At 37.4% G+C, this 18,880-nt stretch overlaps 1 protein-coding gene across 1 annotated transcript in view; it reads right to left on the bottom strand.

The window, feature by feature from the left end:
- The window catches only part of LOC141293518 (isoleucine--tRNA ligase, cytoplasmic-like), a 96,334-nt gene that overhangs the window by 28,228 nt on the left and 49,226 nt on the right, over window positions 1-18,880 (bottom strand). Inside the window, exons 16-22 of the mRNA XM_073825548.1 lie at window positions 18,664-18,858; window positions 14,296-14,382; window positions 14,072-14,155; window positions 8,549-8,693; window positions 5,559-5,679; window positions 5,363-5,454; window positions 638-822 (exon numbers count right to left, since the gene is read on the bottom strand). Of these exons, the coding sequence (XP_073681649.1) occupies window positions 638-822; window positions 5,363-5,454; window positions 5,559-5,679; window positions 8,549-8,693; window positions 14,072-14,155; window positions 14,296-14,382; window positions 18,664-18,858 (909 nt within the window). The remainder of the gene's footprint in view (window positions 1-637; window positions 823-5,362; window positions 5,455-5,558; window positions 5,680-8,548; window positions 8,694-14,071; window positions 14,156-14,295; window positions 14,383-18,663; window positions 18,859-18,880) is intronic.

The following is an 18,880-nucleotide window of genomic DNA, read 5'->3' on the forward strand; positions in this document are numbered from 1 at the left end:
AGAAAGGATCCATTAGTGCACGAACACACTACAATTCACAAGTACAACTCTATTCATGTAACCATCATGACAAAACCGAGGTTAATAACATACGCCACACTCATGTTCAGGGCTTTTTTCTGTTTCCTTCGATCTTAAACCATTCACTTTTGAAAATCTGTCATCATCTGCTTAAGCAATAACTGTACAATGAGGCTACTGTGAGGCTTTATGGAGATTAATTTAAACATTAGACACTCAGAACCACTGAAGAGGAAAATGGGGCATTGACTGTCCCACACCCTGCTTATCTATCAAATGATTTTGCCAATTACCTTTTGGGTCAGTAATTAATTATTGCAGTAAATGAGCTCTACTGACGCCCTGCCTTTATAGTTATAAAAGGATAATCAGCTCTACAATTATTATAGTGCAAAATCATCTTGTTTTCTACAAATAAATAAACATCCTTAAAACAAAGATTCATTTACCTATTATGGAGATATTTCATAAGTTGCAATTAAGACACTATATGAAAAGGAGTTTTGCATTTCAAGGTTTTTTTATTACAGGAAAATTATTTCCAGTGTACAAACCAGTGATCATATTGCACCATTTATCCTCCTCCAGCATTGCTACACTTCTATCATTTCATCACAATCCTTTGAGAATGACCACATTCCTTCTCTTCTCTACATCTGAAGTGCATTTTGAGCACTTGATTTCCAAACTCGCGCAGGAGCTGCGAGCGCTGGCGTGACTCACCATCAGTCTGCACATGGAGAAGAGCACGCTGAAGAGGGTCTCCAGGGCACGCATGCAGTCTTCAGTACCACTCTCACCCTGAACACACACACACAGAGAGAGAGAAAGAGAGAAAGACGTTAACAGCTGCAAGCACATAACACGCAACATGCTGGCTGTACAGCGTACTGTCACAACAGCGCATCATGTTTGAGCCTGCAGGTCCAGCTCTGTGTTTACAGTCATGTTAACAGCATGTACAAAGACACTCTATAGGTGTGAGAATTGAATATGCATAGGCTGAGTAGGATAAACTGAAAAGACAAATAAAGGCTGAATTTAATGTTGATTATCCAGATGTAATGCATGGAGTTCATTAGTGTGATGCAGTTTTCTCAATATTAAGGAATGCAAACAGGCTTATGACAAACCCCTGGGGCACACCTATTTTTTTTTTTGAAGTAAGCATTTCTTGTCAGAAAAATAAAGTGAAACAAATGTGACCAGTGCTGGCAAAATGAGTTTTTTTTTTACATTATTTATTAAAATACTTTCAGAATAATATGACTTGTTGAAATCGGACAAAAAATGACTGAGCTACAGCCGTTTGTAGATGATAGAGTCAGCCGAGTTGATTTCGACAAAATCGGGTTTAAGTTTTCCAAAGCAAAAATCACCAAGCAACGTTGTATATTTTCCTCCAATTCTTTTCTTAAAAATAATTACTATATTATTAAATCACAATATGGCTATTTTTATTTTATCTTTGTTATTAAAAATAAGAACAAAGTTGCAAATAAACAGTAGTTTAATCAAGAGCAGCGAGTGATTCTGTCTTTTCTTGTAATGTTTGATTAACATTGAGACAGATCTATATTAAGACCTACTCTAATGCATGGTTCTAATATTATTTTACACATCACTTTTCCCCAACTAAATAAATGTTCATGTAAGACATAACAGATTATGTTTGTGTGAATTGCGCCATGACATACAGTATCTCACAAAAGTGAGTACACCTCTCACATTTCAGCAACCATTTTAGTATATATTCTCAAAAGACAATACTATAGAAATGAAACTTGGATATATTTTAGAGTAGTCAACGTGCAGCTTGTATAGCAGCATCGATGTACTGTCCTCTGAAAATTACTCAACATACAGCCATTCTTGTCAAAATAGCTGGCAACAAAAGTGAGTACACCCTAAGTGATAACAGCAGTATGTTGTTTAACCGTGCAAAGCCACATGTCCTATTGAACATGTTTATGTTTTTGTCTGCTTGACAGGACCATACAAAGTTGTGTATATTGTATTAGAGCAATTCAAATTAGGTGCTTTAAGTACAATTCTCTTATACTGACCACTGGATGTTCAACATGGCATCTCATGGTAAAGAACTCTCTTAGGATTTAAGAATTTGAGTTGTTGCTCTCCACAAAGATGGCCAAGGCTATTAGAGGTTCAGTAATACCCTGAAACCAAGTTACACTACAGTGGTCAGGGTCATACAGAGGTTTTCCAAGATGGGTTCCATTCGGAACAGGCCTTCCAAGGGTCAATCAATGAAGTTGAGCACTCGTTCTATGCGTCAGGTGCAGGACCTGGCTTCAAAAAACAGATGCATGAGTGCTGCCAGCATTGCTTTAAAGGTTGCAGAAGTAGAAGGTCAGCTTGTCAGTGCTCAGACCTTATGCCGCACACTGCATTAAGTCGGTTTGCATAGGCGTTGTCCCAGAAGAAGCCTCATCTGAAGCTGGCTCACAAAAAAAGCCTGCCAACAGTTTGCTGAAGACAACCTATCCAAGAGCATAAATTACTGGAACCATGTCCTGTGGTCTGATGAGACTATAAGATAAACTTGTTTGGCTCAAATGGTGTCCAGCATGTGTGGCGATGCTCTGGTGAGGAGTACCAAGAAAATTGTGTCTTGCCTACTGTCAAGCATGGTGGTGGTAGCATCATGGTCTGGGGCTGCATGAGTGCTGCTAGTACTGGGGAGCTGCAGTTCACTGAGGGAAACATGGATTCCATTATGTACTGTAGATTCTGAAGCAGAACATGATGCCTTCCCTCCAGAAACTAGGTCGAGCGGCAGTTTGCCAACATGATAACGATCCCAAACACACCACCAAAATGACAACTGCCTTGCTGAGGAAGCTGAAGGTGAAGGGGGTGGCCAGGTATGTCTCCAGACCTTAACCCTATTAAGCACCTGTGGGGCATCCTCAAGCGGAAGGTGTCTAACGTCCAGTAGCTCTGTGAGGAGTGGAAGAGGATCCCAGCAACAACCTGTGCAGCTCTGGTCAATTCCATGCCCAGGATGATTAAGGCAGTGCCAGATAACAATGGTGCTAACACAATATATTGACACTTTGGACAAGTTCACTTAGGGTGTACTTACTTTTGTTGCCAGCTATTTTGACGATAATGGCTGTATGTTGAGTTATTTTCAGAGGACAGTAAATCTACACTGCTATACAAGCTGCACATTGCCTACTCTAAAATATATCCAAGTTTCATTTCTATAGTATTGTCCCTTGAGAAGATATACTAAAATGGTTGCTGAAATGTGAGGGGTGTACTCACTTTTGTGACATACTGTAATTTGGGTCGCTTCAACCTGCGGACATCAAAAACAACCACAGACTCATCTCTGTGCCAATCACAACAGGCTTGGCCAAATGACCAATCAGAGCAGAGTAGGCTTATAGAAAAGAGGGGTTTACCAACATTACACATAAAGCTGTTTCAGGCAATCCGTTTCAAAATCATTGACAAATGACTATGTTTAAAAGTATGTTCTGAGAAAATTATCTGACCTTAGATGCATTTAAACCTGTTGTAGGGGACTCCAACACAATATTAGGACACTTTAAAAAAACATATGACCTGCTCTTTAAAACTAATTTGTTTACATTAGCTTGTATTGTTGTCTGGATTTGTATGATCATCACAACTGTACAGTGTCCTTGAGTGCTTAAAAAGGTCCCTTTAAATAAAATATATTATTATTATTATTATTATTATTATTATATAACTGCTTGTCCTATGCAGAATTACAGGCCTCACACATAATGTTCTCTATAAGAGAGTACAATGGGGCTAAAGAGGGCCCATGGGACATTATCTTCTCCCAAAACACTAAAAAAACACTACAGTGCTTTCTGTAGTCTATAAAACTGGTTTGCATAGCTGTGGATGAATGGATTTGTTGTGGCTAATGTGCAAAGTGAGTTCATCCAAACCGTGGTGAAACATCTGGTGATTTATATTTGTCAAATACAACAAAATTGCAGCTTTAAGCAGTGCATTCTTCATCAACAAAGCAAAATAATACACTAGTTGTTATAAAACACATGAGGTTATAATTAAGGCCACAAGTGACTGCACCAGGAAATGAACCAGAAAAAGCCACACCTTTGGGCTGAAGTTGTGCCCAAGCTGTTAACCTCTTCCTTTCTATTGTATTTCGATTGTAATACAAACTCAGACCAGATAAAAACTCACATACTCAATTTTTTCATCCATTGTGTCCTAATAAGAATTTACAAAAAATGTATAATGGTTTTCTTTCTGTTCGTCGTATTTTTTGAAATACAACCAAAAAACTATTTAAAAATGGTCAAAGTGCATTACAAAATTATTAAAAAATAAATAAATACATTTAAATGGAAACAAGAAAATATTAAAATAAAAGTTAAAAATTCTGTCTTGGCAACTCGGCAACAGAAATAATCTGAAGTGCAAAAATGACTGGAAAAAAATAAAACTAAACCTTAAACTGAAATGCAAAAAGAAGAAATCAACTTAAAAAGCTATTTTTAAAATACAAAAAAATATTATTGTTTTTTAAAAATGACAAAAGTGCATTACAAAATTATTTAAAAAATAAACAAAGTTAAATAAAAAAAGAAAATATTAAAATAAAAGTTAGAAATGCTGTCTTGGTAACTAACAGAAAAAAAAAGTTGAACTGCAACAATAACTGGAAATAAATCAAAACTAAAAATTAAACAGAAATTGTAAAAAAAAAAAAAAAAAAAAAAAAAAAGATCACCTTAAAAAGTAATATTTTTTTAAATATAAAAAATAAAAAATGACAAAAGTGCACAAAAATAATAAAAAAATAATAATAATAAAAAAGAAAATCAAAATTAAAACTTAAACAAAAATTTTATAAAAGACCAACTTAAAAATATTCATATTAAAAATTTATATTTTTAAAATACAAAAAAAGGCAAAAGTGCCTAACATTTTTTTTTTAAATAAAATAAATACATTTAAATGAAAAAAAAAAAAGAAAAGAAAAGAAAAGAAAAACATTGTGCATTACAAAATTATTTAAAAAATAAACGTTGAAAAGTTGAAATTGAACTTGCATTCAGGGATGAAATATCTTTTTTAAAAAATTACAGATCTATGCATTATGGCCCTTATACAGGTTTTCAGTGTGGGCCACTTTTAGCCTAAAGAACACAAGCAGAAGCAGTTTCCTTAGAAGAAGTGGAGGCTCAAACAAAATATATTTTCTTTTCTCTTTCTTTTGATTAATTTGAACCACGACCAGGAAGTTTTTGACAGGTTTTGTGAGACTGCCCTGATGTTTTTGACTGTGTATGACTCATATCTTGCCTACCTTCAGTCGCCTGCGGTTCGTCCTCACATACCAGTTGGTGAGCATATCCACAAACTTGACAAGTTTGGGAACCACCGTATAGAGTCTGTAGGCTGAAAACACAGGCACACGAAAACAGATCTATTTCAGACTGTCCTTGTTGTCAAGTGTAGGAGTTCCACATTGATTGGTGTGAGAGCAACCGCTGATCGCTCACCTCCCATCTCATCTCTGAAGAACTGAATGAGTGACTGAGTGAAAGACTGGATCCATTTATCCATGATGTTGTCGCTCGCACTGGCTGTCCTCTCGTTGTACAGGAACTCAATGGCCTCTTCCTAATGAGTACAGTGAGCAGACAGAAGTGAGTGAGCGAGCTCATACAGTTTATATGTGTGTGCTTTATCGTTTTTGCATACTGGAAGAGAAGCTGATGTCAAGCACTGAGCACTACTATGACACATCTACTCTACTGACTCTCAAGGGCAAGTTTGGCAAAAAGAAAAACGATCATGGTCAGTTAATAATGGTAAGCTGGTAAATGAATAGTTCACTCAAGACAGAACTAGGAGTGTGCAATATTGACAAAAAATAATATCTCAATATTTTCTGGGATTTTATCAATAACAATTAGACAATATTTTGCCGTGTGTTATTGTGCTTAAGGACTACTGTGCTGACTCCTAAAGTTTTTGATATTCTGTGTGGCCATTTCAAAGCAGCGATATAAGTTATTCTTTTCCAACAAGTTTAAACTGATTCTTACTATTTATGGGCATTTTTACCTTTATAAAGTAAAAAACAGAAAGTATGCTATCTGAAACATCCCTGATAGCACACGTACATCTCGGAGACGTCTGCATTTACATCTGTAAGACATAGTTTGCTCATCTGCAATACGGCAATTGGACGTTTCCTATCAGATGTCAAATAGAAGTCTATTAGATGTCTTTAAGATGTTTATGAATTAGAATGTATATAAAACTGACATCTTACAGATGTCTTTTGTGTTCATTCTAAATGCATTTTAATAGACTGAATCATCCAGCAAAAAAAACGCCCTCTAAATGCTAACTTCAACACATAATGTAATGTTATGCGTACACTCCGTAGGTATGTTTTGTTTGCTTTTTGCAATATACTCCATACTGTCAAATCGCACATCATTCCCAGATAGCACACGTACGTCTGCAAAATGCCTGTTAAAGATCTCTTAATCTGAAAAGCATCTGCTGTGTACAAACATCTGGCAGACATCTGTAAAATGTCAGTTTTACATACATTCTAATTCATAAACATCTTAAAGACATCTAATAGACATCTATTTGACATCTGATAGGAAAAGTCCAATAGACATATTGCAGATGAGCAAACTACATCTTGCAGATGTAAAAGCAGATGTCAAATAGATGTCTCCGAGATCTACGTTTATTATCGCAGACGCTATATATCACACACCCCTAGACAGAACCATATTTTTCGTTCTTACTCACTGGAGATATTCTCATTGCTAGTTGTCAAACCTTATTATTCAAATATGACATGTCAACACATGGCATTATATCCCCTGATAGCACACGTACATCTCGGAGATGTCTATTTGACCTTTGCATTTACATCTGCAAGACATCTGCAAGATGTAGTTTGCTCATCTGCAATATGTCTATTGGACATTTCCTATCAGATGTCAAATATGTTTATGAATTAGAATGTATGTAAAACTGACATCTTACAGACGTCTGCGAGATGCTTTCAAGATCAAGAGATCTTTAACAGACATGTATGTATTGCAGATGTATGTGTGCTATCTGGGTCTGACCTTTACAGTGGTGGCCAAAATTTGTAAAACACTAGCTATAAAAATGTTTTTTTTTGTGATTTCTATCTTTTGCTGTAGTGTGTCAGTAGAAAATAACATTCATTTTGCCAATAATTGTAATAATCCAGTAAGATCCAGTAAGGCTTAAATGCTGTAAAATGAGAATGCTGTCAAAAAATAATGTCTTTATCAATTAAATTCTATTAACTAAATTAAATCAACATTTGGTGTGACCATACTTTGCATTTAAAGCAGCTTTTGTCCTAGTTTTTCAGGTAGATTTGCAGGTAGGTTACTTGAAGCATCTTGGAGACGTTGCTACAGTTCTTCTGGATTTATTCTGTCTCAGTTTGTTCTGTTTTTTCATGTCATTCCAGACAGTCTGGATGATGATCAGATCTCTGTGTGGAGCACTGGCATTTGTCAAAATCCTTGTGCAAACAAAAATCTTACTGGATTATTACAATTAATGGCAAAATGAATGTTTGGAACTGACACACCACAGTAAAAAAACATTTTTTATAATAATGTGTTCTAATAATTTTGACCACCATTGTATAATGACATACATTTTATGGAAATTATATAAAAGTAGCACTCAAGATATTCTGCTAAACATCTATTTTTATGTTCTACAGAAGAAGGTAAGTCAGAGTTGCTGTCAGTATGTAGAAAGAGAGGACGAAACTTTGCCTCTGCTCCTCTTCAGTGCTGCTGAACTCAAGGTTCATGAGAGGATGTCAGCGAGAGACATTTCACTCAAACTACATCAGGTATCCTTAACTTTTTGACAGCCTTAACTTCAAATTCTTAACTGTTATGTTAGGTAATGTAAAATATTGAACGGTTTTAAAATATGATTTTTACAAAACACCATTGCCTACTTTTATGCTTACCAAAGATACTTTTTTAAATTAAAAATTAATTATTTTTTTTCTGTGATGCCAAAGCTGAATAGAAATCATTCTAATATGCTGACTTGCAACTGAAGAAACATTTCTGATTATTATCAATGTTGCAAACAATGGTGTCATTTCATATTTTCGTTTGAAGTGCTGCTTCATATTAGATTTTTCAGGATTCTTTGATGATTTATTTAAAACAGAAATCTTTTGTAACATTATAAATGAATTTACTGTCACTTTCAATTCAATCAATTTCCTGACTTAATTTCATTAAAATAAACCTACTGACACCACAAACGTGGTATGTTAAAATGTTTTTGGATGTGGTTTGGATCATGATTGTAAATGTAAGATTTAATGTGTTTCTTTGCTGCTGAAGCCACAAAAAAGCTAAACTTAAAGAGTTGCGCTGACTGAGCACAGTCTTGGAGTGGATCAAAGAGCCTTTGAGGGTGTTACAGGAGATCCGGTCTGATTTCGTACCTTCTTCAGTCTCTGGACGTTCTGCACCAGGAAGCGGTAGGCGTTGTACCAGGGCAGGAAGACGTCTTTGAGCACGTCTCGTACCCCCTCTTCTTTGAAGCGCAGGTTCTCAGCACGAACCACGGGGGAGTTGATCAGATACAGTCTGGAGGGACAGACACAATAAAATCAAAATTGAGAAAACATGAGGAAGACTTTTCCTTTGACTGAAGAGCATAAATTGCTTCGTTAGTTAAGACCCTTCTTCCTTGGCTGGGATTGTTTAGTGCCCTTTGAATCTGCATTTAAACTGCATTTTGGAAGTTCAAACTCGCGGGCACCGTAGAAGTTCACTACATGGACAGAAATCCTGAAACGTTTTCCTCAAAAAACTATTTATTTAGGACTGAAGAAAGAAAGACATGACCACTTGGATGACAAGGGGGTGAGCAAATTATCTGTTATTATCACCAGTTATAGATGTTTGTTCTATTCGACCGTAAGTGCTCTGCGAAGTGGATATCACAGGATTTTCTGCCATGTATTTATATATGTTTCTTACAAAAATCACATCGATTCTGCCTTTATTCACCTTCAACTTATTCATACCCTTCTTACTAATCAATAGAAAAGCCTTTATTGACTATTACTGCAATCCTATAATTGCTGACTAGCTTTTTGCATGTCTCTACCGGTATTTTTGCCCATTCATCTTTAGCGAGGAGCTTCAACTCTTTCAGGTTGGAGGGTCTCCTTGTCATCACCCTGATCTTTAGCTCCTTTCACAGATTCTCAATTGGAATTAAGTCAGGACTCTGGCTGGGTCACTGCAAAACGATATTGGTTTTGTCTGCTAACGATTTCTTCACCACTTTTGCTGTGTGTTTTGGGTCGTTGTCATGCTGAAATGTCCACTGGTGCCCAAGGCCAAGTTTCTCTGCAGACTGTCTGATGTTGTTGTTGAGAATTTTGATGTATTGCTCCTTTTTCATGGTGCCGTTTAATGTGATTAGGTTCCCTGGTCCACCGGCAGAAAAACACCCCCAAAACATTAGGTTCCCACCACCATGTTTGACAGTGGGGATGCTGTTCTTAGGGTTGAAGGCTTCTATTTTTACGCCAAATGAAGGCTACATCATTTTGGCCAAATAATTCAACTTGTGTATCATCTGACCATAAAACAGAAGACCAGAAGTCTTCTTCTTTGTCCAGATGAGCATTTGCAAAGGCCAAGCAGGCTTTTGTGTGCCTTATCTGGAGAAGTGGTATCCTCCTTGGTCTGCGTCCATGGAACCCAGCGGTGTGCAGTGTCCGTTGGACTGTCTGCCTTGAGATGTTGCCACCAGCAGAGATCAGATTCATCAGGATGGCCTTGGTGGTGATCCTTGGAGTCTTTTTTTTTTAATCTCTCTCACTATCCTCTCTCACTATTCCCGCTAGCAAATCGGAAGCCAGTTCTTCTTCACTGCTCAGAATGCAAACACAGGAAGTTGTGCTGTGTTGCCACAAGCAACCACTGTTTAGAGCAGCGAAGAAGAAATACAAACGTGCTAGTATGATGTCCGCTGTTTGGCAGCATCTCAGACTGGACCAACCATCGAGTAAAACGGCAACATGTCTCATATGTACGGCCTTATGATTTCTGCGATGCAGAAAACACGGACGGAATCGCGGAATCCAGTCATAAAACGGAATTTACAGTTTAACGCAGAATTTGTCAAAGTTTGGATGCATTAATCAAAGGTAGGTCATTACACTTCAATCAAAATTTTGATATGGACTAATATTAAGACGCAAACCGACTGTTTAAATATGAATTATGCGTGTCTCTGTGTTAATGAATGGTACAGGCACGTGGTTTTGTTTACTATTAGTACTGAATCGCGCGTGACACTTTAGGTAATATTACAAGGCTCAATACCGTGACCATTTTTTCTGCCGGTGCGACTAATTTTCGTGACCGGTCGCACTGGCGCGGCCACCGCATTGTTCAAGTCATAAGCACTGCCATTTCTGTTTCAGATAAGAAACATAAAACGGCACGCGAAACGAAAGCGAAACTATAACACGATACGTTTGAGCTGCTCAGCGATGACTTTATCAGCTTGGACCGCAACGCAAACAAACTTGCACGAACCCCGTACAGCAGGGGTCCCCAAACTAAGGCCCGGGGGCCGAATGCGGCCCGCCCCCACATTTGGACCGGCCCTCTGAACAATGCCAGAGACATATTTTGAAAATGTAATTTTAAATATGTTTTACTTATATCATGTCGTTATTTGATAATAAAGGTCGGCTTTCAAGCTAAAATTTCCCTTAGTTATTAACATAGCCTAATTATTTGCTAAATTCACCAACAGAATGGTACATTCAACGTAATGTGTTATCGCGATTGTACAGGTGATGTGCGAGCCAGCTAGAAAAATCAGAGCGATGACAAAATGACTCAATAGCATTTGAGGTGAAACTAGCACTGCTTATGGGACAAGTGCAAAAGCAAGACTTCACTCATCTCCCAGTTACCAGTTAAGTTTTTCAGCTGAGAACCAGTTGAAAAGTCAGTTGAAGCGCTGAAAATGCTGAAGGCGGAATTTAACGTTCGATTCAAAAAACACAGTGGACCAACACCAGCGGATGACATTGCACCCCAAATCATCACAGACTGTGGAAACTTAACACTGGACTTCAAGCAACTTGAGCTATGAGCTTCTCCACCCTTCCTCCACACTCTAGGACCTTGATTTCCAAATAAAATACAAAATTTGCTCTCATCTGAAAAGAGGACTTTGGAGCACTGGGGAACAGTCCATTTCTTCTTCTCCTTAGCGCAGGTATGATGCCTCTGATGTTGTCTGTGGTTCAGGAGTGGCTTAACAAGAGGAATACGACAACTGTAGCCAAATTCCTCTTTATACCTTGACTCCAGCCTCAGTCCATTCCTTGTGAAGTTCACCCAAATTCTTGAATCACTTTTGCTTGACAAGCCTCTCAAGGCTGCAGTTCTCTTTGTTGGTTGTGCATCTTTTTCTTCCACACTTTTTCCTTCCACTCAACTTTCTGTTAAAGGAACCGTATGTAGGATTGTGGCCAAAACTGGTACTGCAATCACTTTCAAAATACTGTAGAACAGTGTATCCCCTCCCGCTCCCCCCTGACTCGAGGTTGCCAGCTAAGCTGCAGGAGTAGGCTGCAACAAGGAGCTTCAAGTGACGAGTCCTACACAGTAATTTGTTTTTCTTCTGTTAATTATGTTTATGCTTCACAAGAGATGTTTTGCGAAGTAATTATGTATCGCAAAAATTTACAGTTGGCGATTAGCCAAATATTTCGCAAAGATGTACTGTAATACCACAGTTCAGTCGGAACATAGATTGTTTTCATACCCTGCTAGTGGTGCGATATAAAGCTTTTTATGAACGCATTTAGTACTGCCGACCGTGGAAAATCCACTGTGTACAGAAGCAAAGTTAGCCAAACATAGATGAATCTTACTTGTCCAGGAGAAAATCAGCAACGTTGGCGTCTATCTTCAAATTCTTCTCCGTTTTCAGCCGTCTCCATCTTTCAAAGGCATCTCCTATACCAATCCTTGTTTTATTTCGGACTTTGTCACAACGTATTTCGGATTCATAACGAGGTCTTTTAGGTTTGTAACGTTATACATGTTTTATCCGACACCGTTCGTAGCTGTAACTAGAGCAGACAGAGCTGGCAACCCGTCTCACAAAACTCTACTGACTTCGTGATTGGTAGATAGCTGGAGGGTGGCGCCTCAGACCAAAACACAAAATGACAACAATAACATCAGTTGAGGGCTGCAACTCTCACTTTTAAATGACAATATCCTGGCCGGACCACTGTTGTCAGTGATATAAGTATTTGAAATGAACATGATTTCTTAATGTCTAGTGACATGTCAGGGCCATTTTATGATTAACTGACATAAATTTCTTACATACGGTTCCTTTAACATGCTTGGATACAGCACTCTGTGAACAGCTTCTTTGGCAATGAATGTTTGTGGCTTATCCTCCTTGTGAAGGGTGTCAATGATTGTCTTCTGGACAACTGTCAGATCAGCAGTCTTCCCCATGATTGTGGAGCCTAGTGAACCAAACTGAAAGACCATTTTGACGGCTCAGGAAACCTTTGCAGGTGTTTTGAGTTGATTAGCTGATTGGCATATATATAATAGTAGTCAGTCTGGCCCATGGAATTTCTTTTATAAACCGACCCGGCCCCCCATTAAAGAAAAGAAAATTATGTGGCCCGCTCAGAAAAAAGTTTGGGGACCCCTGGTCTACTACGTCACTGCTGTTTCCTGAAGGAATTCTGGGTTTTTATTTACTGACAGGCCATGTTCTAAAAATGACGATAAAGTTTACTTTTTGCGCTACTGGCTTAAAACTTACTTGGTAAAAGTTTGTGCACACTGTTTTAATTTAAATTTAATGGAAAATACATTAAGGGAAACATGATTTAACTTTCATTTTGAAAGGAATGTGTTTCAGTGATATTTATATCTGAATTGTACAAGGGCACTGGCCATTATTAGACTGATGGCTGGAGAACTGTTCCAACAAAATCAAAAGCCATGAAAAGCTCAGAGTGTGGAACTGAGAGCAGTTCAGGCTAAACTGAGGCTGATAATCATTTTCTCTTATGTTAGTATGCTGCAGATGCTGCAGACTGTAACTGGACAACATTTGCAAGTTCACAATGCAAAATGAATAAGTATTTGGTTTATTTTTGCTCCAAAACACTGAGGTACTGCTCACATTCTCATTAAATGCACAACATTTCAAATGTTTCAGGGTAATTAGGTACGTGGGTCAATAGCACTTGAATTCTGCTCAGACCTGGCTTCAGATCAATAGATGCTTTTTGCATTCAGCCAATAAATAAAACCCACTAGAGCTTGGTGATAAAGCCACAATCACCATATCTTTCATCGTGGATATGATTATTTCACTGCAGCCCGGTTATAATGTACAATGAGTGCAAAGCTCTGTAGGATCACTTTCAGACACTGTCTGATTCCAAATATTGTGTCTAATACATGTGTTCTTAAAGGGATAGTTCACCCAAAAATGATTTTTTTGCAGTGCAGGTTAAGAAAAAAAATGAGGGTGAGTAATTAATGACAGGATTTGTATTTTTTAGATGAACTAGGTAAACTAATCCTATAAGGGACAAACTAAATCAACATTGTTGAGAAAAAATACATATATCAACATCAAAATAATATTATATTGCAAATATTCAATATATCACCCATACCTAACACAATAAACAAAAGCAAAAACAAAAGGGTGTAAAAGGCATGGACCTATCATATATGAGAGTGTTTAGTGTGCACTGCTCCATATGGATGGACATAAATATTTTCTTATTCATTGCCCATATGCTCAGGTCACAATTGAGCTTCAGGGGGATTTCAAATGGTTCACAGATTACCAAGCATACATAGTGTGAGGAAGAAAAATCCTGAAAGTGTGATTATGATTTATGTTTGTATATGATGCGTCAGTGTGGTTTGCTCACCGGAGTGCGTCGGCGCCATAGCTCTGCACAATCAGACTGGGGTCGGGGTAATTCTTCTTCCGCTTGCTCATTTTCTGTCCGTCGCTGCAAACACGACACACATGCAGATAGACATGGCAGAGTTTCCAGGTCAGTGTGCTGTACTGTATTCCTGCCTGAGGACATAGCCTGTATAGACCAAATGACATGCTGGATCATGAGAGGACAGCGTGTGTGTGTGTTACCTTGCCAGAACCAGGCCGTTGACGATCACATTCTTGAACGGCGGTTTGCCAAACAAAGCAGTTGAGAGCACAAGTAACGTGTAGAACCTACAGCAAAGAGACACAAGAAACACATGCTGGATTTACTGCACACATACATCATGTTAGAGATATAATAGTAGGTTTATTTTTGTCTATCATATTCAAATTCTAATTAAATTAAAACTGCAAGCAGCAAGTTGCATGCAACTTTAGGAAAACAGTGAACGGTATCAATATGCATCCAGACAAAACAATTTACAGATAATTACCTCACCCCTTGAACAAAATGTAGTATAAATGCAGCTTCCAAGGGCTCTAAACAATCGCAGCCGAGGAAGAAGGGTCTTATCTAGTGAAAGATCAGTCATTTTCTAAACAAATTGATAATTTATATACTTTTTAACCTCAAATGCTCATATTGTCTCATCTCTGCGATGCACACTCTGGGTAATCCGGGTCAATACAGTTAGGGTATGTCGAAAATCTTCAAAATCACCCTGCATCGCTGTTTTACCTTTTTTTTTTTTTTTTGTAAAGGGTGTTTGATCTTCTTTGCACGCTCACATTGTAAACACTGGGTCGGTACTTCTGCAGCGATGTAGGACAATTTTGAAGTTGGGATCCAAATGAGATGGGAGTTTTTCAGCATACCCTAACTGTCTTGAACTGGAAAAAACTGTGTTTAGGCAGACATAGACAAGACAAGTGTTTGAGGTTAAAAAGTATATAAACTGTCAGTTTGTTTAAAAAAAATGACGAATCGTTTTGCTAGATAAGACCCTTCTTTCTCAGCTGGGATCGTTTAGATCCCTTTGAAGCTGCATTTAAACTAGAGCTGCTCGATTTTGGCAAAAATCATAATCACGATTATTTTGGTCAATATTGTAATCACGATTATGACAGGGTCCAAAACTTTATAGGATAAGTGATTAATTTAAAGATAGCAATACAGTCAGGGTATCTGCAGATATGAACAAGTGAAATTTAAGACTTTTTAAGACCTTTTTAATACCACCTTATATGAAATTTAAGACCTAAACCTGCAATGGAAATTTATGTTATATTACATGCATATATATAATATTTAATGTGTTTAATGTAAAAGTAAACAAAATATACAGTGAACTTTTCATATCAGCAGATACTATTCCACACAAATGTCCCCATAAAAGTACCACTTAGAGATATCTGGTGATGTAAACTATTTATTCTGAAGCAATATTTTCATCAGGGCTCTATCAGCTTTTACATCTTAAATCTGCATATTTGATTTACCTTTATAAAGGCCTTTTTTTTTTTTCTTTTGAAATGTATGCATCACCTTTGAAATTATTACAATTTAACAAATTCTATATGGCTGTTAGCAGTCAGATTACATAATTTACAATACATTTATGAATGTACAAATTAGATATGTTGGGGTGGGGATGCATACTTTTAAGCATACTAAAGCAAAAACGCTGAATCATTTAGTAGTAAAACGTTGCTTGGAGAATGTGCTAAACTTCTGCTGTGATCCTTGTTTGGAACTATTTTCGTTGGTGGAACAGAACAAAACAGTAAATAGTTTGTCTAAAATGTAAGTAACTACTTCACTAACTAGTTTATTAAACTAAAATGAATATTACTGAACAATATCATGTTATAAATAAACTATACATTTTCAATTGTTCCCTAAGTTGTGTGTTTCTTTAGAGTTTCTTTATGTGTGCTGTTACGCTCATTTGTTAAAGTATGTCACAAATAGACCAGTAATACACTATCCATTGTCAATTGCTGTTTATGCTGATTGTATTAAAATAGGTATCTTTCTTGCCTTTCGATGCTTCGCTGGTTATTTTTGTCTCTCCAGTTTTAATCAGGCTGTTTGTTCGGTTGGGCAAGAAAAAAAAAAACATTTTAAATGTATCTCGAAGGCTGGGATAGCTCGACTTATATTTATTATTATTATTATTGAGACCATTATATACAGAAAACAGCTTGTTGAACCTGTATTCTGCTACTGCGATTCTGTCTGAAGACGCACTTTTTTTTGCATGCACGTCTAATCACGCACTTTCGGTATGGGTGCTGGGAGCGGTCAAAATGGATGTAAAGATGCTGTTAGAATGGCGTTTTCTTTATGCTTTACCTGATATTTTCCATCAGGACCTAAATTAAGTAATGAAGACTAAAGATATTTTAGCGGAAATGTGACCAAAACTATTTAATGTTGTTTTTTTTTTTAATAGCCTTATATTAGGAAAACATTATTTAAGACGTTTTAAGACTTTTTAAGGATCCACGGATACCCTGACAGTAAAAACAGTGCTTTTTAAAATAAAAATACTGAATACTTTTTTTATGCAAGTCTAAAGTAGTCTATCAATACTACAGCAATTAAATGTAATTATCTGAATGTAAAATAAAACAGCGTCTTTACTGTAATAGTTCAACATGCTTTGTTTCTTATTAAAACTACAAAAGTGCTTCATTCAAGAGCATTGTGATGTGCAAAGTGATTTTTCTCTTTGTATTTTTACATTTTATTAATATTAAGCACAGAGACGGCAGAAGGAATATTTGTTGCCGCTTTAAGTGCCACACGGATCCAATATACTGTTACACAATTTTTATTCTCAACTGTTTATGATCATTTAAGACATAACTGACGAGGGTTTACATGAATAATCACCAAGCGCCTCATTTTGAAATCTTTTTGCGTGTATTTGAGCGATTAGGCGCGCACCTTGAGCTAAAAGATATCTTGTCTGTGATCTGCTCCGTCTCTGAGTGCATACATGTCCCGTTTTATGAAAGTCACGTTACATGATTTTGCTGATTTGCATGCGAAATTAGGCTTTTATGGAGGAGCGAAATCGCACCACTGGTAAAGGGGCAGAAATGGGGCGCAATAATCATTTCATCTCGATTACTGCATTTTAATGATCGTTTGAAGCAGAAATCGAAACTGAATTTCGATTAATTGCACAGCCCTAATTTAAACTGAATTTTGGAAGCTCAAATTTGGGGGCACCATTGAAATCCATTATATGGAGAGAAATCCTGAAATGTTTTCCTCAAGAAACAATTTCTTATCGACTGAAGAAGGAAAGACATGAACATCTTGGATGACAAGGCGGTGAGTAAATTATCTGTAAATTTTTTGTTCATGAAGTGAACTACTCCTTTAAAATGGTAAATATAGGAGGAATATGTCAAAGTCATTTATTATGTGCCACACTTCCTGCTGCCAGCTGTTGGCGCTATGACTATAACTGAATATTGGCCTTTAGATGTGTTCAGGCCAGAACTCTTATCAAATGTGTGAAGGATGGGGCAGATCAGATATTGTATGGCTAAGTTAACTTATTTTCCCATGGCGAACTTTGTCAGGCCATTTCAGACACCCCCTTTAACGAAAACTCAAGATCTTCTCAATTAAACACTGCAAAGGCCCTTAGAGTAGACTGACCAAATAAAATGATAATGTTAATAAATCTCTAGAAGGAGTTTGTTAGAATGTAAAACATGCCACTTCCTGTTGCCAGCAGGTGGCGCTATGACTATAACTGATATATAACTGAATATGGGCATGGGCATGTGTTCAGGACAGGACTCTTATCAAACATGTGAAGTTGTTTCTTGGCAAAACATTGACATTTGTCAGGCCGCCACGGACACCTTCAAAGCAATCTCAAGATCTTCGCAATTTAATGTCACAAAGGGCTTTAGATTACACTGACCAAATTTGGTGTTGATCTATTTAAATCTCTAGGAGGAGTTTGTTTAAATACCATGCCTTAAAATGGCAAAAAAGGCACAAAACTTGCCAAGAAAATGTAAAATTCCTGTTGGGGTTCGAACTTCGTAGCGAGAGACTTTTTTGTAGGTAGACCTGTGTTACATCTGTCTACAGAATTTCGGAATTGTATGTGAAAGATAGCTCGAGGGGCACTTCGTTGAAATTTTATAGATTTCGCTAAAATGTCATTTTGCCACATACGCTTCTGAAACTCATATCAGATGCAAATTTTCACCACTTCGCATGGCGCATATGCAAAGTTTCAGGAGTTTTCGAGCATGTTTAGGCTCTCAAAAATGCAATTAATTTTGGAAAAGAAGAACAAACAGCAATTCCAATAGGGTCCTCATACCATTGTTCCTCGGGCCCTAATTAAACAGTGTAACATCATATATACACACATGCTTTTTATCTGCCAACTGCTATTTAAGACATTGGCGTTAGCCATCAATCAATATCTGTTACCCATTACTTCTTTTTGATTTTGAAGTCTATGACTGGTTATGTCCTGGACAGAGGTGATATTCGACTCCATGAATGAACAGTCAAAAATACATTCTCACCATCCTCTGGTCTGGTCGATGCCCTCAGCGATGAAATCAGCTGGGAAGGAGTCCTCAAATTCCCGCCTGTTCTCAAACGGGTAGTGCACCTGAGCGTAGGGCATGCTGCCACTCTCAAACCAGCAGTCGAAGACCTCCGAGACCCTCTTGAGCTGCCCCTTTCCACATCGAGATGGGATGGTCAGACTATCAATGCTGCCAAACACACACATACACA

This window comes from Garra rufa, chromosome 20 (genome assembly GCF_049309525.1).
Source record: "Garra rufa chromosome 20, GarRuf1.0, whole genome shotgun sequence".
Lineage (NCBI taxonomy): Eukaryota > Metazoa > Chordata > Actinopteri > Cypriniformes > Cyprinidae > Garra > Garra rufa.